Here is a 21,980-nt window from a genome sequence, read left to right as displayed (position 1 = left end):
TAGGTCTCCAGTAAGCAGGGCAAGCCCGAGAGACTTGATTGGGGGCTGGTATTGATGGAGATATGATGTTATCGACGCTTTGGTGCTCGACTCAGGTTCAAGGCGAGAAAGGCATGTCCCGAGGCAGGTGAGCACCTGGAGGAGCAAAGTGCCGGCGAAGACGGGAAAGAGGCTGTGGGAGCTCTCCGCTTCGGATGATCTCAGTTCAGAATTATTGCTGCATGAGGCTGAAGCGAGAGAAAGGTCGGGCTTGGAGATGAGATGCTGGGCTGCTCCGAGACCGACACCGTCGATGGGAAATGGCGCACAGGCCACTACAAGGTCCCCGCGCCGGGCGATTTGGCTGTCAGGCACCACGGGAGTCTGGGAGATTATAGGCTTGCTGACTAACCTAGGTTGCTTAACATGGATGCTGTTCAAAGCTACCTAGGAGGGAGGTAGGTATGTGAATGGATAATAGCAGCTTTCATATTGGATGAAATAATTCACAGGAACAGTCCAGCTAGCGAATTGGGTTAGTCTATCTTGCTCACTCCTACTCAGAATCCTCTGGCGGCACCCATAACGAAAACCCGTCTTTATCCAGCTTCATGCCCTCAGTCGGTATGACCCGCAGTACCTTTTGGAAGTACTTGTCCCTCACAACCAGCCCCGGCTTGATCCATGCTCCCCTGACCAAGGGCAGAAGGCGGTATGTTTCAGACCTTCGGGAAACAGGCAGCAGGTGTAGAGTAGTCTGCTTCGCGCCGGAGAAGGCAAACTCGTCGCTCGGCTCCATCGTCAGCCCGAAGGTCAGAAAATGGTTGGACGGGTTCTCGATCACCACCTCCAAGACCACGAGGTGATGGGGCTCTTTCAGGTACGAAACCGATGCGAGGACGCGCGGCTCTGGGCCCAAGACGTTGAGCCGCGGGACCGGTAGAACTGTTGTGTTGACTGCCGCGGTCGACTCTGCACCGAGGCGGGTCCATTTGATGATGAATGAGACATCTAGACTCGCTACACCCCGGTCGTCAAGGCTATTCTTTTGGGCCACGATGTTGAAGGCGGCCTCCTCGATCGTCTTGGGCCTAACCTGCCGCCCGCCGTCCGGCACGTGGTCCTTCTTGGTTGTAAAACAACGTACGTTGGGAGGCGCGTGGATACTGAGATCCAACCCTGTGACCTTTAAGCCTTCAGACGCAAAGGATGCGTATCGTGTTATAAGGCACCAGGCTTGCGACAGACCCTTGGGCGCGATGGCAGTATTGTCTTCTCCGCTGATATCCTGAATGCCCTCGTAATCGAAGAGACTTGGCCAGGGGTCAGGATGTAGACGGGGGAGAAGGTCGTAGTTTGCCTCGAAAGGATTGACGATATTCAGTTGAAAGACAGCGGTTTGGATGATGGTTGTCGCCAAGTCGCTAGTGAGGTGATATGTTACTCGCAGAGCGAGCTCGTAGCGTGTTGGTTGATCAATTGGTTGGATTTGGAGAGTGGTCAGAACCGAGCTGGATGTCTGGATTGTTCCAACGGGCGTTGCCACCACCTTGGACTCCTCGGCTTCCCGACTTGCGGTGTCCTTGCTGTCATGACCATCGAGTTGCAAGCTGAAGGAAGGTGGCTCGTCTCCAAACAAGGCCACATCCAGCTTGGCACTGGCTTTTTCGTTTTCGGCATTAACGAGCTCGAACCGGAGTTCGATCGCCTCATTTGTGTAGTATTCGTCCTTCAGAGAAAGCTGCCTGATCTCCATCTTGGGCGGCCTCGGTAGGATCCGGATAGAACGAGCATTTGTCCTTGAAACTCGCTTTCTGGAAGACGGCGACAGAAACCAAACATGCGCGGCACTGGATTCGCGGAACGTCGTCGCATGTTCCAAGTCGAAGTCCTCACATGATACAAACATCCTCGTGGAGATTGCGCTGGCCTCACCTGGCTCCCTGAGAGGGATCTCCATATTAAACACAGAGGTATGGCCAGGCAATAGGCTCAGGTTTGCACTTCCCACCAGCCCCGAGACACCATCAGCATCGCCACGGTCGGAATCTGTCCCCTCGGTACTCTCTTGAAGAGACACGGACGACATGGTGACATTTCCATGCTTGTGCTGGGCAGCCGAATCTTCGTGCTGCAAAACAACCGTCTTGATAGTCCCGGCAAAGTCAATCTCGAGTCTGCTAAGCCCAACAGGAACAGATTCCTGACGAGCGTTTGATGTGATAGATAGCTGGACATGTGCAGTTTCTCCGGCCTTGCCTTCTTCATTTCTGAAGATAAAGGACGCTGATAGGAATGACAAGACAACGCTGTCGTCGATCTTGATGGCCAGGTTCGGCGTGGCAGTCAACCCTTGAAGAGATTTGCCAATGTCGTAGTGCCACTTCGGGCGCCTCGTAAAACCTGGCGTGAAATGTCAACAGATATCCAAAGACTTAAGGCGTGATGTATCAATGGGAAAGGCTGCCTACGTCGGTTCATCAACTCCCAGTCAATGGCAACTACGAGGCCAGCTTTGTCGGCGTGGGAGGCCGCAGTTCTGAGACACCAGCTGAGGTCTTCAGCGACATTGAGCCAGCCTTCTGCCCTAAACGACATGTCTCGCCAGAGTGGCTCAAGAAGTTCAACAGTCTCCAGCCAGCGTTTACCGGATGCCAACTCCCTCGCGCATTCGAGCGACAGTTCGGCGCAGAGTCGAAGCTGCTGCCTAGTCCGGAATTCAGATCTGGCTCTCATGAGGCAGTCAAGGATGAGCCGTGAATGATCAACTCCTGCAGCTCCCATGCCGTCTAGTGGGTATTCCTCGTGAGGATCCGGACACATGTATGTGTCGTAAGTGAAGGCTTTGCTGGCGACATACGATGCAGGGGATGAGCTGGGCGGTCTCCTATCGTCTTCGGGCATCGCGTAAGCATAAGCCCTCCGGCCATACAAGTGCTTGGCTGACAGGCGGTACCAGTAACCGGTATGGTGCAGCAGTTCCCATGGCTGGAGCCGTTCAGCCATGACACTCTTCTCCGGCTGCAGATAAAGGCCCAACGTCGAGGGCGTCTGGTCTTGGATCCCTGTTTTGTCGATGAGATTGGCCATAACCATGGCCCACCGCGCCTCCCATGCTTGCCAGCCATAATTTTTAGTTCCTCTCCCCCGCCGGTCGACAATGCTAGCTATTCTGTCGCGATGATACTGCCAGCGGCGAACCGCCCCTGTGGGCTTGCCGTTCCACAAAAGGCAGCGAATACACCGGATGGAAATCACATCGGCAAGTGAACGTGCCTCGTTCCACCGAGGGCTCCAGCTTGGTATGATTTCGAGGAGTTCCGAGCCGAGCAAGTTCTCGTAAGCCTGCTCGTAAGAACGTAGAGCAATGTCCATATCCTGTCGATATTCAGCAAACACTGCGGCTTTGAAGTCATATCGGACATTCCATCCCGGAAGGGAGAGAGTCTGAGAGGTGCCGGATGTTGGCGGGATCGTCGGCTGGGGAACCACACCCCGGCTCTTCTTCTTTCTTGCATGCCGGGTCAGGTCCAAGTAGTAGTCGACCGCATGGGAATATATGGTCGCCAGGGTGTTTTCGGCAATTCGTTCGAGGTCTTCCTGTGTCTCCTGTGGCGGTACGAAAAAAAAGGCCTTGGTGTCGACTCCACAGCCCTTTCGAATGCTGTCTAGTCTTTCTTGTAACCCCTCCACCGAGGGAGTTCCCTGGTCGCTCAGAACCACAACCGCAAGTCTCGTTCTATATCCTGACTGGCTAAGTCCATTTCTAATGTTGTTAATGTCGACCTTGATCTTGTTATCATGCAGAGTAGCAACACTTGGATCTGAGCTGAGGCTGTAGAAACAGAGAAGGATGCTCGGCACTAGCTCCTGGTGCTTTTGTAACCACCGGGCATTTATAACACCGTCCGGGTAGAGAGGAGACACTGGGCTCAATGGAGAGAACGGAGAGTGCAGGATCGGGGGAGTCTGAGGTGGCTCCAGGTTCTCCAGGTTCTCGGGGAGCGCTACTCGGCGGGGAGGCAGGAGGAGTGTCTGTACGCGGTGATCAAAACTTCTGAACCCATGTCTCATAAAGGGGTTGTTCTACCTACTCTGGCGGCCGTTCTGACCCGAAATTTATACCTCCTAGCCGTATCCTGCCCGTTCCATGGCAGCTCCGAAGCATCATGATCCTGTATGTATTTCAGGAGAGCCTGGGCTTGGCCGGACTCAAGACTGGGCTCCTCGGAGCGTAGAAGCACAGCTTGGGCCTTGAGAGAGGGATCCGGAGTAAAATCATAGGCTGAGTTCGATTGGACACCTAAAGTTACCAGCAAGGGGATGTTGTGGTCCAGGCTGAACGGTGGATAATCGTCCATACTGGCCAGTGTCCAAGGTCCTCCGCACTAGATCAACCTCGCCAGATCGTTCATAACTCAGATCGCAGAGACACAATATTCGATATGAGGGTAAAAATCATGGATCATGCTTTGAGGCCAACTCATGTCTTAACAAGTGGCACAAGTTCTTGCTCATGTGCAGACAGATTGGTGCAAATGACGAGGTCTTGCCAATGAAGGGCCTTGATGAACCGGGTGGGGCTGAGCCGACTGCGCGGGATAGGAGCGTCAGCCACAGAAGAGGATGGACCTATCTTATCAGCGCACATGTGGCTGAAGCTATCTACCTGCATACCTAGTAGAAACCTAAACGCGTCGAATGACGCGACCCCGCGGTACCATGTCAACACGCATTAACCCTTAAACAGTTATGTTCCTCCACTGACTTACAACCACCCAACATTCCCAAAAACATGGACCAAGGCAGATGAGAGAGGTTTTGTTTTGTTCCCCTCTCTTTCTTGGATCTCCCTACCATGATTAGGTGCAATGCCTCTTCAAAAGTCATTTTCGGAGCAACATAAGCTCTCCAAGGTCAGCAATTCAACATCCAACATACTAGCTACAGTGGAACAGTGTCCTAACAAGTCGCAGCGGCCCCAATGGCAGAAATCCAAGAGCTATTCCGCCGCTGGCCCATCTGCCCGGCCTCGCCCTCTTGTTCCAGTGTCAGAAGAGACCAAGAACAAGCTTCAACGATTCCAGTTTCAGCCTCCCAGGGTTAATACGCAAGAATTCCCAAGCCCAGAAAGGACGATTAACAGTGAGCATGACGGCGATAAAGGTCTCGATTTGACTACCATTGCCTTGGACGGCTCAAATAAGGAAAACCACGGTGGTTCGACGCGAGAGGTCGAGTGCTCGCTGCCGTCGGGGAACCTCAACCATGCCAAAACGCCAATTGGCAGGCTTGCTTGGCAAGATCTTTTGGGGGAGACACGTACGCCAAAGAAGGACGAAGAAGCCTCCCCGACCGAGAGGATAATGTGGCGTAATGACCGAGATAAGATATCATCCGCCATCTTCCCAATGATTTCTCGTCACGGTCGGAAACGTGCCCGAAGCTCGTCGCCAATATCATCGCCCAGCAATTCCAAGCCGACGACACCCGCTGTCAATGTGAAGAAGTTAACGCAAGCATTGAAGACGCCGCATGCGGATCCTGCCTTGGAGCTCTGGGACCGGTTCTCTCTCCCCGGAGAAGACCGGGACACGCCATCAGGGTTGACGAATCCTTTGCTTGCCCAGCTTATGATCTCCTCATCTCCGCGACCGGTGAAAGATGGAGGCACAACAACACATGGCGAAAGCAGTTTGAGAAGAGCATTTAGCTGTGGTTTACATTGGCCAAAGCGCCGGAAACTCGACCGCTCGGGCCAAGACTCATCCGTGACCTTCCAGGGAAGCCCCCGAGGAGATTCGAAATCGTCAATGGTCTCAGCCTTGTTAGAGACGGTGACTGGGGAAATCAACAAGTCGGACGACATGGAAGCACGAAGCAGAGCACCAACGTCGCCGTCGCCGTCGCCGCAGAAGAAAAGCCAAACAAGGCGAGGCAAAGGCCGGGCCCGGGCATCACCAACTAAGCTGTCTGCAACCTCGAGTCCTGTATCACTTACGGAGCCGAACTGTAGTGGTGGAGACGGAGACCCTGGTGAACGCGGTTCGGCTGATAAGCAAAGTTCCGACTATGGAGATGACGACTTCGACGACGATACTCTTTTTGAACTTGACGCAGGCATGGTTACCTTGAAGGGCGATGATGCGACTCTCGTATCGGAATTGGTCACCGCCCAAAATGATATCGGGGACGCAGCTCAAGGATCTGCCAAGCCAACCACATTAGATGACGGATTTGACGAAGTAGATGATGATCTATTTGACGTTGCTGAGGATATGTTAGTCATGGGGCCGCAGACTGCATCAGAAGCCACCGATCAAGGCTGCAGACATGGTGGAAGGACTAAATACGTCGCAAAACAAGAGGAGGATGATCCCTACGGCAATGCTTTTAGCGGTGACTTCGACTTCGAAGCGGTGGAACTCGCCGCAACACAGCAGGCAAGCCGTACAAGGTCATCATTACCATCATTGCCCCATGTACGTACGGTCCCGTAGAAAATAACGAACATCCGCTAAGACATTTCCGGACAGCCGAGCCAGAAACCGAAAGCAATCCAGAGGTATTTGGTGACTAGCGTCCTCGAGAGCACGTATACGGACGATTGGGATCGTGAAGTTCCTGAAAAGGTAGGATAATCCAAGAGAGCAATATTATAAGCGGCAGATGCTGACCACATCGACAGATCTTGGTTGTTCAAGCCGAGAGGACGAAGACGATAAAAATGATCCATCTGCGAGGAGACTGGTATGATACCCCGGCGAGTGTCAAGGCCTTTGTCCATGTCATTGGAGACCTCGAGTCCAACGGCCAGTGCATCGTCGACAACGCTCAGAATATACTTATCCTGCATCCCGACCAGTTGATCTCGTCGACGGTCATTGCGGATTCTTTCAGCTGCATGCGTCGAGCAGTGCTCCAAGACAGGGTCAAGGCGAGCAGCACGCCCTCTGCGGCTCTGATCTACGGCACAATTCTCCACGAGATCTTCCAGGAAGCCCTGACAACCAACAAGTGGGACCCAAGGTTCCTCGGCTCAGTCATTGACAGGGCCCTTCGGAAACACGTCGAGGACCTATACATCATCCAAGTCACGCTTGAAGCTGCGAGGGAGCATCTATTGTCCAAGATGCCAGAGATGAGGCACTGGGCTCAGGCATTTATTTCCCCCCAGCCTCGAGCAGATGCCGTCGTCCAAGGTCGAAATGGCGAAAAGGTCAACATGTGTATCAACAAACTGCTTGATGTTGAAGAACACGTGTGGTCTCCGATGTACGGCTTGAAGGGAAACATCGATGCCACCGTCCAAGTCACCATGAAGGAGGGTAAGAATACCAAGACCTTGACGGTCCCATTCGAAGTCAAGAGTGGGAAGAACGTGAGCAGCAACCACCAGGCGCAGACGGCCCTGTACAACCTACTCCTTTCAGATCGGTACGACATCGAAATCGTGTACGGCATCTTGTATTACATGGAGACCTCACAAACCTTGAGAATCCCTTCCGTACGGCACGAGCTCCGGCATATGATAATGCAGCGGAACCAGCTTGCGTGTCACATCCGGGAGCGGAGTGTCCAACTGCCGCCGATGAAAAAGGCCAAGAATGCTTGTGGCAAGTGCTTCGCCCAGGCATCATGCTTCATCTACCACAAATTGGCGGACGACGGGGACGGAGAGACGAGCGGGATGGGCTCGGTATTCGATGATGCAGTTAGGCATCTAGAGCCGCGCCACAAGGAGTTCTTCCTCAAATGGGAAGATCTTCTGACCAAGGAAGAGAGGGAGAGCCAGAAGCTCCGCCGAGAATTATGGACAATGGTCAGCTTCGAGCGGGAGAAAGTTGGTAGATGCTTCGCCAATGTCATCATTCAGGAAGGCTCGGCATCAGAGGACCTCGACAAACCCAAGATCTTCCGCTTCCAGTACACCTTGATTAAGGAGAAGGCCGTGTCAGGCTTTTCGTTTCTTGACTCGCAACTGACAGTTGGAGAACCAATTGTCGTCTCCGACGAGCAGGGCCACTTCGCTCTGGCGCTCGGCTATGTGATAACGGTCAGAAAGCATAGCATCAGCGTTGCCGTCGACAGGCGGCTGCATAACGCACGCATTCGTCAACCAGGGTTCGACGAGGTGAACAACCAAGTCTTCGCCGGCATCATGGACGTTGTTCCCGAAGGTGCCAGACCCGAGGAATCGCAAGGCAGGATCGGGGAGGCTCCAGTCCGGTACAGACTTGACAAGGACGAGTTCAGCAGCGGCATGGCTACCGTGCGCAACAACCTCGTCCAGGTCATGACCGACGGCCCGCCGGGACCCCGACACATCCGGCGACTAGTTGTTGACCTAGTTCCACCGAGGTTCAAGTCCGCCGCTACACAGTACGAGATCACGGACGACGACGACAGCCTAAACGTCGACCAGAAGAAGGCGATCGGAAAGGTCATGAGCGCCATGGATTACGCACTGGTGCTGGGCATGCCCGGAACGGGGAAGACGACTACCATCGCACATATCATTCGTGCCCTCATCTCGCAGGGGAAGAGTGTACTCCTGACATCGTACACGCACACTGCCGTGGACAACATCCTGCTCAAACTGAAGAAGGATAGCATCCCGATTCTCAGACTCGGCGCAGCTGCAAAGGTCCATCCGGAAGTCCGCGAATTCACGATTCTCGATGGTCAGCCGAAGACTTCATTTGAAGAGATCGAACAGGCCTGGCTTGGGACTCCGGTTGTCGCCACGACCTGCCTCGGGATCAACCACGCCATCTTCCAAAAGCGGACCTTCGACTACTGCATCGTAGACGAGGCTTCCCAGATCACCCTCCCCATATGCCTCGGGCCGATCAGGATGGCGCGCACCTTCGTCCTCGTCGGCGACCACAACCAGCTGCCCCCGCTGGTGCAGAACGAAGAGGCCCGCATAGGCGGGCTCGACGTCTCCCTCTTCAAGCTGCTGTCCGACACACACCCGGACTCGGTCGTCAACCTCGAGCACCAGTACCGCATGTGCGAGGACATCATGACGCTCTCCAACACGCTCATCTACAGCGGCCGCCTCAAGTGCGGCACCGAGGCGCTACGCCACCACAAACTACACATCCCCAACATGGCGGCCCTCTCGCAACTACACTACAACGCAGCGACCTTCCTCTCGGCCTCCCAGGCCGCGGCAGCAGCAGCCGCGACACCCGGACAACAGCGACAGCCCGGCGTGCCGCGATCGTTCTGCGCGTCGGCGCGGCCGGGCAGCTGCTGGCTGCGCGACCTCGTCGACCCGTCGGCGCGGGTGCGGTTCGTCAACACGGACGGCCTCCTCCCGCTCAGCCGCGAGGAGGCGCGCGGCAGCCGCATCGTCAACCCGTGCGAGGCGCGGCTGGTGGCGCGGCTGGTGGGCGCGCTGGTCGCGACGGGGGTGCCCGCGGCCGAGATCGGCGTCATGACGCACTACCGGTCGCAGCTGGCGCTGCTGAGGCACCACCTGCGCGGCGGCGGCGAGGCCGTCGAGATGCACACGGCGGACCGGTTCCAGGGCCGCGACAAGGAGGTGGTGGTGCTGAGCCTGGTGCGGTCCAACGAGGCGCGCGGCATAGGCGAGCTGCTGCGCGACTGGCGGCGCATCAACGTGGCGTTCACGCGGGCCAAGACGAAGCTGCTCGTCGTCGGGAGCAGGGACACGCTGCGCGGAGGGAGCGGCGGCGACGACGGCGGGATGCTCGCCCGGTTCGTCGAGCTGATGGAGGAGAGGCGGTGGGTCTACGACCTGCCCGCCGACGCGCTGGAGAGCCACGTCTTCGACGACGACGCGGCCGGGGGCATGACTACGCAGGGGGCGGGGGCGGGTGCGTCGGTGCCCACGGCGTCGTCGTCGTCGTCGTCGTCGTCATCCTCGAAGGCGGTGAAGTGGCCCACGAAGAGGGTGGGGGCGAGGCTGGTGTCGCCGAAGAAGATGATGGCCGCGGCTGCCCCCGGTGGGAAGGAGAACATCCGGCCCGGGCCGAGGAGGGCTAGGATTGGGGAGAGGGCGCTCTTGAAGGGGAAACCCGTGCTGCGGGATATACTTAACGACATGATGGGGGGCACGTACTAGATCAATGTGTCTTTTGGGTTTGTTTTTTAACTTGGCATTGGCGGTTTGGGACGTATGGAGCATTCACATTGCATACATTCATTGTATATGGTTCCCGGACACACAAGTTTGTATAGATAGACGAAGACAAGTCTCTCATAGGGTATGGCGCCGTAGGAGGTACGGATACATGTACATGATTGGGTCAGTCCTCCTTGTCGTCAGAATCGCTATCCGATCGGTCGTCGAACCTGGCCATTCCGTTGAAGTAAGTAGATGTTCTCGACCGGAGTCTACATGGTTCGGGAAGGACTCACCCTTGTTCGCCGACAATCAGCTTGGTGTACCTCTCTAGCTCTTCGAGCTGCGCCACGCAGCCGGTGAGGCTCTCGTTGTACGAGAAGCTGTAAATCTGAACCCACTTCTTCCTCTCTCCTATCTGGGGCACGTCGAGGTTCTTGCTGCCCTCGTACTCGGCCTCGAGCTCGATCATCTTGTCCATCAGACGCTTCCGGGTCGCTGCTGCGCATGGCAGATATTTCTAACGTTTCAAGATTGGTATCAATAAGTGAAAAGGGGACTGGGCACGAGGGACAACGGAGAGGAAGAAGAGCGCAACAGCCAGGACTGGACACAACTTACAGGTACCTTATGGGCACTACGCAACGCCCCGGCCAGTGTGTACAGGTTACCGAGGATTGAGGCAACCGCGTCCCTACGGTAGATCAGCAGCCTCCCGACGGCCTCGTCGTTGTCCCGGATGAATTTGGGGTGAAAGTAGATCGCCGACTGGCGCACCGCCACCAGGTACTCGAAGAAACGCTCGCAGGAGTCGGCGAGCGCGGAGTAGGGCAGCGGGTCGAAGGGCGCCCTTAGGCGGATCTCGTGCCGGGTCAGACCCTGCCGATGTGGTCAGTCACGGGAAGGGGAAGACGGAAACCGGCTGGAGAGAACTTGCCATCAACTGCCGAATCCGGACAAAGCCTTCTCGCAGGCGCCCTTCCAGCACCTCGGAGCTTTCGATGTCTTCGGCTGTTGGTTTATCGCCCACATCATAATATATGTACTGGGCCATAATGGCTGTAGAAGTTAGTTAGCTAGGAAAGCACATTTCTAGTCTGGGCATGTGCCTACTTCGGTAGAGAATGCTGAGGAAGAACATCATTGCCGACATGGCCTTCCTCAGCTCGTGCCTTGCTATAAACGGCCACAGGATCCAATTTATGACAACTGAGGCGACAACACCGACGACGATTGCCCCACCGCGGCCGGCGGTCATGATTAGAGGCGAGTGGTGCCCCTCGTCGGTGATGAGGGCAAGCGATGTGACGATGAAGGACAGGCAGCCAACCAGGCCCGATCTCTATACTGCCATCAGTCGGTTGTTTCATGCCAAATTCGTACTCGGAGGGTTCAGAAATCCGTCTTACAGGATGGTGACTCTGGGTGAATCGATAGAGCATAGGCAGCAGGAAGAGCAAGGCAAAAACCGCCATCACATAGGGATTGCCGTTTCCCGCAGCAAAAGCCGCGCCGCCCCAGACAGCACCTAGAACACCCATGAAGGCCCGGGTTACGAGATCTTGAACGTTCCCTCCCACCCTAGTCGTCGCAATCAGCAAAAGGGGCACACACGTTCTCGGCACCGGGGAGACTCACCGAGGGTGCATCGTTATCCAGGCCATGACAACGGCCCACCAGCCGCCGTACAAATTCCACCAGTCTCTGCTCTGGTTCAGCCAGGCCGGGATGGAGAGGCACGAAGTAACGATGACGGTCTTCAAGGCGAATCTCATCTCGAACCCTTGCAACCCGTGAGCGATTTCCCATAGCCGATGCCGGAATGTGCTCTGTTTAAGCAGAGCCATGCCATCATGATCGTCTCCAGCCTCGGCATTGGCATTGGCATTGGCATTAGCATTGGCAGTCTCGTTTAGAGCTGAGTTCGAATCGGACAAGTCGGAATCTTCCCGTAGCGGTGCGCTCTCCGATGCCTTGACCTTCTGTATTGCGCGGGCGATGTCTGCAAAGCTCCTGTAATAGGATCCTATAGAAAGTTCAGCATGGAAGTGTATGTATGTACGGTACAAGAAGCCAGGGGGGCTGCATACCAGCTGTGACTCCCCCGCGGTCGTGCCGGACCTGTGGGTTTGTCCGATTCAAAGCCTTGCGCCAGGGGTACGACGGGGGATGTATCTTGGGCCAAGACGGCTTTCGTTGTTCCATCTCGTTGACCTTTACCAGAACAGCCTCGACTGCGCCGGCAGCTTGTCGTATCGGACGGCTATAGGCAAATCCCTGGACCACGTCGTGGATGAAGATAGTTGGCAGTTCATTCCCGTTAAGTAGTGCGGCTTCAGCATCATCGAATTTGATCATTGCTTTCCTCAGCTTCACCAGAACCTTGAGAAGATCGGAACTGACCTCCTCGCTAGGTCCGAGGTACTTGCGATAGCCAGACATGTCCATCAACACTGCGTGGCAACTTCGTAGTGACTCCTTCATGCGACGCAGGAGGAAACTTGTTGGGTCCTCGAGGCGGTGCCTAACCAAGCGAACGGCTTTATCCCTATAATCGTTCGTCCACGGCAAAAGCGGCACCCATGTCCCGGACGACTCGGCATTTGACCAAGCTGGATGAAGTTCAGGGGTCGGTACGGCGGGCAACTTTTGCAGAACAGTGTCATCTGAGACCCCAGGGGGTTTAAAAACGCTCGGCTTTGGTCTCAAGGCCAAGAGTCCTCGTACAGAAGCCTGTAGCAGATTCCGAATCACCCGGACGTCTTTAGGGTCGAAAAGGGTGAAGGTGAAGTCGATCATAATATCTCGATAAGCCTGAGAGAGGTTGACAAAGGTCTGGGCTAAATGCTGCCGAGTCGGTGTCGTTCCCGTCTTCTTTTCGTCCAGGCTATTCTGCGGACGTCAGTCTCTGCGATTAACGGGATCAGTAGAACTATTGGGAAGACCAACTAGCATTGTCTCGAAGGCGTCGTTCCAGGAAACCGCAAGGCGTCTGGCCCCGGCATCTGGAAACCAGACGACACAAGCCAATAAGCAGATGCCCTGACCCAGGACCCATGGGACGCCGTAGTCGACCAGCTTTCCCCAAACCACCGAGCTCTCGGATACTTGAGCGAGGCAGGCATATGCCACGGCAATTCCAGCACAGATAACAAATTGATAAAGTCTGATGAAGTACGACCGCACAGCAGCAATTGCAGCTATGTATAGCGCAAGAAACATGGCTAGAATGGCGCCGTAGCCGACTTTCGCATCCGGTGTCGAAGTCGACAGCCACAGTCCAAACGCGCCCCATCCAAGACCCGTGAGGGATCCGAGTATCGTTGAGACAGCGCCGTCGATCTGGGCCCCGACGGTCCGGCCGGGATGGTTGATCACGGTTGATACGACCATGATATAACTGTACTGACCAAGCCAGTGCCGCACCGGTGGTACCAGGCACAACACATATGCCGCGAAGACGGCTATGAAAGACTTCACTAGCTTGATGCCGGCCCTGGTTGTCGTGACAACATGGACGACATGTTTGATATCATACCATTGCCTGGGCAGGAAGCCTGTCAGTGAGAGGGGGTGCCGCTTCCGGAAGGCCGCAGGGAGGGCCTTTTCTGCCCGTTTATCAAGCTCCTCCCGGTCAACTGGCCGGGGCTTGAGGAACAAGGCGTCGAAGAAGCCATCTCGATACTCGGTGAGCCCGTAGGTTTCCAAATCAAAGTCTTCGTCGTCGATGAGCCGGTTCAGGTCCGACGACGCCCATATCGAAGCACCCCCGGCGGCGGCTTCTGACAGCTCCGGAATTGACTTGTCGGGCCGGTATATCGGAGGGGCTTCCTGGCCCTGGCTAAATGTGAACCGACGGCGAAATCGAGAAATACCGCCGCCAACCCTGATCGGCCTTTCTTCGGCTGATGGGACGGAGATGATGGCCTCATAGTCACTAGGAACGGACGCCATGTTGGACCACTTGATCCCTGGTTATCGAAGAATTCCCCTGGCTAAGTAACCACAACGCCATTGCAACTGAGTAGCTTTCATGGATGTCAAAATCAACTCAAGTGGTCATGTTTGGCGGGCCTGGAGAATTCATAGCGGAAAGAACCGAGGTCACAAACATGGTTGTGTGGAAGTTGAAGATGAGTGGAACCCATCCACACTGCACTGCACGATCCCACCTATTTAAGAAAAAATTATTCTATAATTGCCTCCCCACACATGCACACTGACTGTACCTAGGTGAGACCATGATGTCAAGCTAAGCTTGCCGGATTTCCCCTCAACACCAAGCGCCTCTTCACGCTTACCTATTATGGCAAAGTCGCAACACCCACAAAATGGTGATAGACACAGAACCCAGATTGAATGATTGGACACGGCGATTAGCTGGTGATCGGACTTTACTCACGTTATTCAATCCCACAGCACACAGTACCTAGTAATAAGAACATGGATGGTATTCTATCCCACTCAGAAACTATAAGCACAGAACGCCCCGACAAGATGCACAGACTATCATGGAAGTCGACATGAATGACCTCACCTAGTCATTCCTGCTCCTCTTGGCCTTCTTCGCCTTCTTCTGTTTCTTGTCTCCAAATTCCTCCTCGTATATCTCTGCAGCTGTAGGGCCAGCTTTCCGCTTCGCCTGCGACTTGACGCTCACCACCGGGTTCACCTTTCCGCTCTTGGTCGCCTTCATAGCCTGTTTCTCTGCTTCCTGCCAGGCTGAAACGTCTCCTCCGATCTCGTATCTAAGGTGAAAGGGTTAGCTCATGTCCTGCGTTGTTGGGGTCCGTGTCGGCCCCCGGGAAAGGTGCGTAACTTACTGATCAAGCGGTAGGGAGTCGATGAGTTCCCTCTGCTTCGCTCGCAGATCTTTCAACGCCTCATCCCCAACCTCCTCCAGCTCGTCCTCCAGGTTTGTCTCCAGAGGCGCAAACTTGCTCTCTTCTATTTCATGCGCTCCGGAGGCGTTCTCCCGACTGACCCCAATCGACTCGGGCCTGGGCATTTCAGCCTCGATGGCCTCGGACACCAGCGCCTCGAAGTGCGCGGTTATCTTTCGCAAGATCTTGATGAACATGGCCAAGAGTTGCGACGACGGCACGGCAAGCTCCGCGGAGACCACGTCTATGTCTTTCCGCTGTAAGCCAATGGCCAACAGGATCGCTTGTTGCACGCCACTGAGTTGGATATTGGATTTGAGGCGGCCCGTGAAATAGAGATCGGCGAGCGCCGGGATCAAATCGAGAACGACATGATAATCCAGCATATTGTTCGCATACGATGCTAGGCGCTTGAGGTCGAACGGCGTCAAAATCCTGTCCAGCTCGGATTTAGTGAGCGGGGCAGCTTGGTTCGAGGGATCCAGCTGAGCACCCGAATTGGCTGATTCGTCGATACTCAGGGCCTGGACTGCGTCGAAGTTGCGGAATTGGTAGGATAGGAGGGAGAGGAACCGGCGTTGGAAGTCGTTCGCGAACCCCCCAAGCCAGCTTCCATCCTCTCTTTCACGGGTCTTCAGGGGTCTGAGCATGACGCAGGTGTGCTCGCCCGTCAGGTCATTGGCTGTTTGCCTCTGCGAACTATGTGAGAAACGTCCAACAGGATGATTTTGGACCCTGGGTGGAGTATTGCGATATCTCTTTCCAATATTTCCCGAAAGGGCAAGGGAGAAGTTTGCTTACCAGATACACAGGTGAGAATTGGGCACGCTTCCAGAACTTGTGAAGAGGCTTCGTGAGGCCGTAGCTTACACCGACGTAGTCGAGGTTCTCTGCACGACGCTCGGCCAAGGTCGCAAAAAGCGGAGGCATCTTGTTCATGTCCCGAACCTTGATATCCTCGTGAAGGAGGTCGGTGTTCGCCAGTTCCTCTGGTTCCACGGCCCTCGTCTTGGTGGTCGCCTTTTTGGCGTCTGCGTCCTCGGATAGATTCGTGAACTTGCCCTCGTAGTAGTCGACCAGAAGCTCCAGCGCCCTTGAGCCATAACCCATCGACACATAGTCGGGATTTGTCGCAATTCGGACTACACGCGCGCCTGAAAGCGAGGCAAACTCGTCATCTTGGAATTGCTGGCTGACGAGCCATGGAATGAGATCTCCAGCAGGCCGTTGGCCTCGGCTTAGACTGTTGACGACGCTCTGCCGACTGATCCGCCCTTCGAAGCTGACCTGGACAACGCAGAGAGGCTCTGGCAGGCCGCCGCCTTCGGTGATAGGAGGGGTCAAGACGAAGAGCTCGTGTGCCGGCGCATCGCTCATGAGCTGGAGATCGTCGGGGGAGTTCTTATAGTGGCTGGCAACGTAGAGGGCAATCATCTGCCGCAAGAACCGCTCTGATACCGGATGGAAGGAGAAGAGAGTATCGCGGTTGACGTTGAGCAGTTGACACTGGGAGGGATCCGGATACCCTTGTGTGTTGATTTTGGACTTTGGGATCGTCACGTCCAAGCAGAGAAGGGTATTTAGCCACTTCTCGACTTCGTCTCCTGGACCGTACCGGATAGGCTCCGTCAGGGTGATTTCTTTCAGTGACCGTCCGCTCTGGAAGGCCGAGTCTTTTGCGACCTTCCCGCTCGATCTGTCCACCTCGACTCCGGTAGTCCCATCTGTCACGACGCCAGCTCTGGACTGCTCCCTCAGCTGCTTGATTAACTTCAACGACAGGGATCGTCCTGTTCCCTCATAACCACTGATCGTGGATGCCATGAATACCAAATAAGGGCCCATCAGCTTTCGCACAAGTGCTGTTGGACGTGGAGTTAGCATCCGACCTGAGGGTGCACGGGAAACAAGCTCAAACTGCAGAAATACTTACGAAGGGGGATCGCTGCTGCCTCGTCAATGACAACCAGTTCCGCCTGCCCCAAGACGTGAGCGTCTTGAGGTCTTATATATTGGATGGTTTGCCGATGGTTCCGGTGGATGTTCACCCTAACAATCGCCTTATTGAAGTCTGGGTTCGTGGACTGGAGGATGGAATAGTCGGTATGATCTTTGTAATCCAGAGTGTCAAATGCTTTGAACACAAACTCAAACAAGGTCTTGAGGTTTTCAGGAGAGGGGGATGTGATGAAAATATTGCTGTAGCCATGGGCCACGGCCGCCGCAACTGCAATGCCCACTGATTGAGGTTCACTTGTTAGCGTATGTCGTTTGGCTCATGCTTCGAAAATACGTACTCGCTGCCGATTTGCCTCGGCCACGCGCAGCAGTCAGCGTGACTGTATTACGCAACGTCTTCTCGGCAATGGCATCGACAAATGTGAGCAGAGCTTTTGCTTGATCGAGTGTGCGAGCAAGTTGGACCAGCGATCCTACCGGCGGGGTATCCTGAAGAGACTCCTTGATTTCTGACAACTCCTTTTGCGACGGAGTTTCAGGCTCATCCGAGGGAGGTGGTAGGGGCTTAACCCCTTTCCCGCCCGATATGGGAAGGACGTTTAACTCGTCGTCAATGACAAGGCACGATGCGCAGCTGCCTAGAGACAATATGAAACGCTCGTTGAATCTGGCGGCAACATCGTCGTGGGCTTCTGTCCTGTATCGAGAGTGCACATCCATGGATAGGGTGTACAATTGCTTCAGACTGTTCATCCCCTTGAGGAGGAGGACGACCAGGCCCCCGCCTTCGACTGTCTCGATGGTGCGCGCAAGGATGTTGGGAGTGATGGCCTCGAAGTCTTGCAGGATACACTACAGCAGAAGTTAGTAACTTGGACACTGGTCTTGTACAACAAAGTAGTTCCCCTTTCCCTTCCCAAGAGGAGTTTAGGTGCATAGAGAGGGCGAGCTCAAACAGAACATCCACCCAAGTTGCTTACCATTCCATAGGTATTCCCGAGAATCTTGTCCGTCTCCTTGTAATACACATATCGGATATTATGGAGAGAGACGAACAGTTCGAACGGATCCTCCTGATTCTTCTCCCTCGTGCCACGCTGTATCTCTTTCTTGATCTTGTTTTCTCGCTTCTTACGATGGCTGGTAAATCCGAGGAGCTTGTTCTTGTACGCCCAGAGGACCGACTTGTTTTGCCGTACGTCCATACTCGACATGATGTAATGTACTGAATAACACAGGTTAGCAACCGTATTATTAGTCTGCCGAAGCCAGTCGCAGCCAATGATCCTTCGAAGTCAAAGTCTTCTTCGCATAACTCCCCCAAAAGTGACATACAATGGACTATGGCATCTTTGGAGCGATCGCCGACCACGACGAAGAAGCTTCGCTTCTTCTCTTGGAGCCCATTGCGAATCAAGGCGGGAATCCGGGAATCACTAGAACAGGTTGTCAATAAGGGTAGTTCGGAGGGTATGGGGAAAAGAGAAGTTCTTACACTGCTTTTTGGACCATTTTCACTATTTCCTGTCCCAGGTGGCAGGACAATGAAGTACGAAATGGCGATCTCGATGTCTGCTCTAGTGGGGTGCATGGGAGGGAAAAAAATATTGGCCGACAGCTATTCTGCCATTCTTGGGCGGTGAGAGTTACTATGTAGTACAGTACGGGAACTTGAGCTTATCTTATCTCATTGTGACAGGGGTCATCCCCATCCACACCTGGAAGAGCCGCCTTCCACGTGATCCCGCTGTGGAACCAGGCTCACAACTCCTGCTCCTTCATCTACAATTACCTAGGTACCTACTTAGTAGGTACTACAGAAAAGCCGACTAAAACGATCTCCGTGGACGTCCTTTGCGATTAAGGATGCGGTCGCTTGCCAGTCCCAAGTGCCTTTCGTAACGTAGAGGAATCCTCATCGTGGGACTTATCACTGTCAAGAAATTCCACTCCGCGTTTTCTTGTAGAGGTGCGAGGCGTCTTGTCCGGGGCTGGCACTTGATGTGCCACGTTTAGGCGATTGTCGTCCTCGATTTCTCGATGGGTTCGATCCTGTCAATGGCGTTGGTGGCTACTTTGAGGGGTGAGTCTTGTGAAGGGGTGTTGGAACAGCTAGGGGAGGAGTGGTTGGAAGGGGTGTCTGATTCATCAGAAACTCGTCGAAGCTCTTAGGGTCGTGGCTCGTGGGTTGTGGTTGTTTAGTGCTGAGGAGGTTGCGCTGGGTGGAAGGGGAGACGAAATTGAAGAAGGGGAATGCCACTAGCTGAGGCGCAGAAAACGTAGTTGACTTGTGGCGGAATTCAATGGATCAAGTGCACCAATTCATGGGGGTAATCTCTTGATCGTTCTTGATTTGGAGACCGTACCCCCTATTCTACCTAGACCATGGAAGCATCCATTTGTAAGTCGACAGCCGAACCTGGCCGAAGTACCCAATGCTTTTCGAAGAGTATACCCATTGAAATAGAGCGGTCCTTGAAGTTACAAAGCTTCCCATTCCACGATCCTTGTGGTGACACAGTTGCCTCCAATGTCTATTTAACAATAATCAAGTCGTCATCGTCGTCATCGTCATCATCTAATACAACCTGCCTCCCCCTTGACGTGGCTGACAGCGGCTCCCCCAAGCTCTCCCTGCCGGCCTCTCGGATGCCCTTCTCGGTCACGAACCGCGTCTTCTTGCGGACCGGCGACTCATCCAACCCGCCGCCGGGACCCCGTGCAGGGCCGGAGTTGCCCAGGCTGATGGCCGACGACGCCTTGGTCCCGTCCAGCTTCTCCCCCTCCTTCATCCTCGTCAGCTTCTTCCCCAGCACCGAGCCCCATCCCAGAGCCGCCCTGCCGCCGAGCGAGCCCCCGTTCGCCGTCGAGCTGGACTGGGAGCTCTCGGGCCGCTTGCGCTTGGCTCGGCCGAGGTCGACCTTCGGCTGCCCGCCCCTCGGCGCGACGAGGCCGAGGGCCCTGGCGTCAGCCCTGGGCGGCCTCTCCCCGGGCAGCGAAAACAGGCTCGAATTCTGCGACGACGACACACCGGACCCCGGAGCAGCAGCAGCAACCGCCTCCGCCGCCGCCGCAGTGGCGGCCGCGCGCGACATGTACTCCTTCCCGGCGCCGCCGCCGATCTCGCCCAGGCGCTTCGCGATGTCGCGCTCCCGCTCCTTCTGGGCCAGCCTTCGCTTGAGCGCCTCCCCGCGCTCAACGCGGTCGGCCAGCCCGCCCTCCCTCTCGTCGTCGCCGGCGCTGCGGCTCGCGCCGCTCACGAACCACCGCGACTGCGTCTCGCGGTCGTAGGTGCCCCTCTTCCGCTCCTCTTGCTCTTTCTTCAGCTGCGCGTCAGTTTTCGGCGGTTGCACGCGGTACGAGTTGGCCTTGTACCTCGTGCTGCCGCCGCCGCCGCCGAAATCCATCCCGTTCAGCTCCACCCGGCTGTTCCTGACCTTGCGCACCGCCTCGTTGGTGTGAAACTCGCAGTACTCGGTCCTCTTGGAGTTGACCCAGCAGTGACACAACTTCCCGTCCCTCTTAACGCTCTTGCAGTAGCCCAAATCGCGAGCGTTGCCGATCTCGAGAATCGTGTCGGCGTCGCTGTTTATCACGAGGGAGAAGCGGCCCGTCGCCTCGCGGCCGGCCGGCGGGGGCAGGATGGTCGGGTTCAGGACCGCGACGACGGTCCCCGTGGTGAGCTTCCAGAAACGGTCGAAGCCAGTGTTGAAGAGAAAGAGGTCGACTTCGTAGGTGAGGTCGACGAGCGTTATGACCATGTACTTTCCACGGTCTTGCTGCTGCGCACCCCCGGCTGAAGCGGCTGGTCTGTGATGACGAGGGTCGGATTTGCTGGCGACGATGGCCATCACCACCACATCCTGCTCTATGTCGGGCAGGGACCAATCCGGCGACTTTACGTGCCGGAGGAGGTCTTTTATTAAGTATGTCTTCTTCCCGGAGACAGCCCTGGTAAGGACTTTGTGTGGGAGAACCCGCTTGGAGAGATGTAGGCCAGAATACGGTTCGAAGGCTGAGGCGTCGCGGTCGGCAACCTCGGCGGGTGGCACCTTTTTCTTCGTGACTCTCGCCGCTGAGGCCGGCGGAGGGCCCTCTGCATCTGATAACCCTACTCGGGAAGTTGACCGTATGCTAGGAGCTGTGTTACTCCTCTGCAGACCCCCATTTTGCCTGTTCGCTGAGGCTAGAATTTCTTCTCTGCTGAACTGCTCGGGTCTCGCTGCTATGTCCGGCAGATTGATAGCCGCGCTCTTGTACTGCTCCATTTCTTCCTGCCCGACATTGAAGGCGGTACTTCGTAGTTTCTGTATCCTCTCCTGCCTCTCCTGTCGGCTCACCTCTTCGGACCGTGCCGACGCCAGTCTTTCGTTGAAGCTAACCGGGCGAGAGGCAGGGAATTGTTGCGCTGCGTCGGGATTCGGCGTTTTCGACCTCCGCAGATATCCCCCCTGCTGGCCGTTCTCTTGCAACTTTCGGATGCTGGGTGCCCTCTTAAGCGACACATCCGCAGCTCTGCGTCCCTTGTCAATGCCCAGGAGTATCCGTTTCGGCGAGGTCTGCAGGTCCGCCGTGCTCTGGGCCTTCTTGACCGGCGAAGCAGGAACCTGAGCCTGCTTCTGAGATATCTCCCTATCCATACGTTCCCTCGCAGCCGCCAGCCGAGATTGAAGTGGCACTTCCCTGAGTCCGGCAGCACTGGCAGGTGCGGACTCGGGCCCTGCCCTGTGGCATTCTGTAGCTAGCCCTGCAGCTGGGTTTCTCTGGGATTTCGCAGTCTGCAGTTTCTTCAATCTTAACCGAGCTTCGATCGCTTGAAGTTTGAGTTGTAATGTCTCCTCATCATCGTCATCTTGGAGCTCGTCCTCTGGATCCCCCCCGCGAGCGCCGTTGACAGGCCTGGATGCTAGCATGGATGTCGGGCGAGATGTTTTCGACTTCGAAGGCGACGGTGACGGCGAGCTGCCGTCGTAGGCACGCCTGACCCGGTCGCGGCCACCAGGAGTGCCGAGAAGGGCTTCGTGGGGGGATCGCGGCGGCCACTGGGAAGCCATTGCTATGCG

At 55.6% G+C, this 21,980-nt stretch overlaps 5 protein-coding genes across 5 annotated transcripts; 1 reads left to right on the top strand and 4 right to left on the bottom strand.

Moving 5' to 3' along the window:
- Positions 1-482: 482 nt before the first annotated feature.
- Positions 483-4,257, bottom strand: QBC33DRAFT_52148 (Gryzun, putative trafficking through golgi-domain-containing protein). The gene is made up of 2 exons (XM_060426466.1): positions 2,451-4,257; positions 483-2,382 (listed from the first exon to the last, which is right to left on the bottom strand). Exons 1-2 carry the CDS (start codon positions 4,051-4,053, stop codon positions 536-538), a joined length of 3,450 nt encoding a protein of 1,149 aa, XP_060283860.1. The 5' UTR covers positions 4,054-4,257; the 3' UTR covers positions 483-535.
- Positions 4,258-4,719: 462 nt separating this feature from the next.
- On the top strand, positions 4,720-10,385 carry QBC33DRAFT_471133 (uncharacterized protein). Its single transcript, XM_060425192.1, has 3 exons — positions 4,720-6,470; positions 6,516-6,611; positions 6,668-10,385. Exons 1-3 carry the CDS (start codon positions 4,851-4,853, stop codon positions 10,073-10,075), a joined length of 5,124 nt encoding a protein of 1,707 aa, XP_060283859.1. The 5' UTR covers positions 4,720-4,850; the 3' UTR covers positions 10,076-10,385.
- On the bottom strand, positions 10,089-14,197 carry QBC33DRAFT_536851 (uncharacterized protein). The gene is made up of 9 exons (XM_060427745.1): positions 13,025-14,197; positions 12,166-12,967; positions 11,714-12,101; positions 11,485-11,656; positions 11,189-11,417; positions 11,013-11,134; positions 10,697-10,954; positions 10,372-10,595; positions 10,089-10,305 (listed from the first exon to the last, which is right to left on the bottom strand). The coding sequence occupies exons 1-9, from the start codon at positions 14,027-14,029 to the stop codon at positions 10,260-10,262; spliced, it is 3,246 nt and encodes a 1,081-aa protein (XP_060283858.1). The 5' UTR covers positions 14,030-14,197; the 3' UTR covers positions 10,089-10,259.
- A 124-nt stretch (positions 14,198-14,321) lies between these two features.
- QBC33DRAFT_536848 (DUF699-domain-containing protein) lies at positions 14,322-18,529 on the bottom strand. Its single transcript, XM_060427744.1, has 9 exons — positions 18,413-18,529; positions 18,253-18,353; positions 17,898-18,142; positions 17,256-17,769; positions 16,892-17,197; positions 15,760-16,820; positions 14,899-15,650; positions 14,613-14,823; positions 14,322-14,530 (listed from the first exon to the last, which is right to left on the bottom strand). Exons 1-8 carry the CDS (start codon positions 18,427-18,429, stop codon positions 14,613-14,615), a joined length of 3,207 nt encoding a protein of 1,068 aa, XP_060283857.1. The 5' UTR covers positions 18,430-18,529; the 3' UTR covers positions 14,322-14,530.
- Positions 18,530-19,451: 922 nt separating this feature from the next.
- Positions 19,452-21,971, bottom strand: QBC33DRAFT_450811 (uncharacterized protein; the record flags this gene model as incomplete). The annotated part of the gene is made up of 2 exons (XM_060424580.1): positions 19,452-19,890; positions 20,017-21,971. The coding sequence occupies 2 exons, from the start codon at positions 21,969-21,971 to the stop codon at positions 19,452-19,454; spliced, it is 2,394 nt and encodes a 797-aa protein (XP_060283856.1).
- Between the last annotated feature and the right edge of the window lie 9 nt (positions 21,972-21,980).

The sequence above is a fragment of the Phialemonium atrogriseum genome (assembly GCF_030411735.1).
Source record: "Phialemonium atrogriseum strain 8032-3 unplaced genomic scaffold QBC33scaffold_11, whole genome shotgun sequence".
Classification (NCBI taxonomy): domain Eukaryota; kingdom Fungi; phylum Ascomycota; class Sordariomycetes; order Cephalothecales; family Cephalothecaceae; genus Phialemonium; species Phialemonium atrogriseum.
This window is presented reverse-complemented; position numbering and strand designations above follow the sequence as displayed.

What these genes read in the sequence shown, in the direction of transcription:
- QBC33DRAFT_471133 (XM_060425192.1), top strand. Translation starts at nt 4,851, where the DNA reads ATGCCTCTTCAAAAGTCATTTTCGGAGCAACATAAGCTCTCCAAGGTC. An exon ending in CATTGCCCCATGTACGTACG is followed by an intron (nt 6,471 to 6,515) that starts GTCCCGTAGAAA and finishes ATTTCCGGACAG; the next exon opens with CCGAGCCAGAAACCGAAAGC. An exon ending in ATCGTGAAGTTCCTGAAAAG is followed by an intron (nt 6,612 to 6,667) that starts GTAGGATAATCC and finishes CCACATCGACAG; the next exon opens with ATCTTGGTTGTTCAAGCCGA.
- QBC33DRAFT_536848 (XM_060427744.1), bottom strand. An exon ending in CCGAGGCAAATCGGCAGCGA is followed by an intron (nt 17,198 to 17,255) that starts GTACGTATTTTC and finishes AACCTCAATCAG; the next exon opens with TGGGCATTGCAGTTGCGGCG. An exon ending in GGCAGCAGCGATCCCCCTTC is followed by an intron (nt 16,821 to 16,891) that starts GTAAGTATTTCT and finishes CACGTCCAACAG; the next exon opens with CACTTGTGCGAAAGCTGATG.
- QBC33DRAFT_536851 (XM_060427745.1), bottom strand. Translation starts at nt 14,029, where the DNA reads ATGGCGTCCGTTCCTAGTGACTATGAGGCCATCATCTCCGTCCCATCA. An exon ending in ACGCCTTCGAGACAATGCTA is followed by an intron (nt 12,968 to 13,024) that starts GTTGGTCTTCCC and finishes TGACGTCCGCAG; the next exon opens with AATAGCCTGGACGAAAAGAA. An exon ending in CTGATTGTCGGCGAACAAGG is followed by an intron (nt 10,306 to 10,371) that starts GTGAGTCCTTCC and finishes CGGAATGGCCAG; the next exon opens with GTTCGACGACCGATCGGATA.
- QBC33DRAFT_52148 (XM_060426466.1), bottom strand. Translation starts at nt 4,053, where the DNA reads ATGAGACATGGGTTCAGAAGTTTTGATCACCGCGTACAGACACTCCTC. An exon ending in CTGGGAGTTGATGAACCGAC is followed by an intron (nt 2,383 to 2,450) that starts GTAGGCAGCCTT and finishes ATTTCACGCCAG; the next exon opens with GTTTTACGAGGCGCCCGAAG.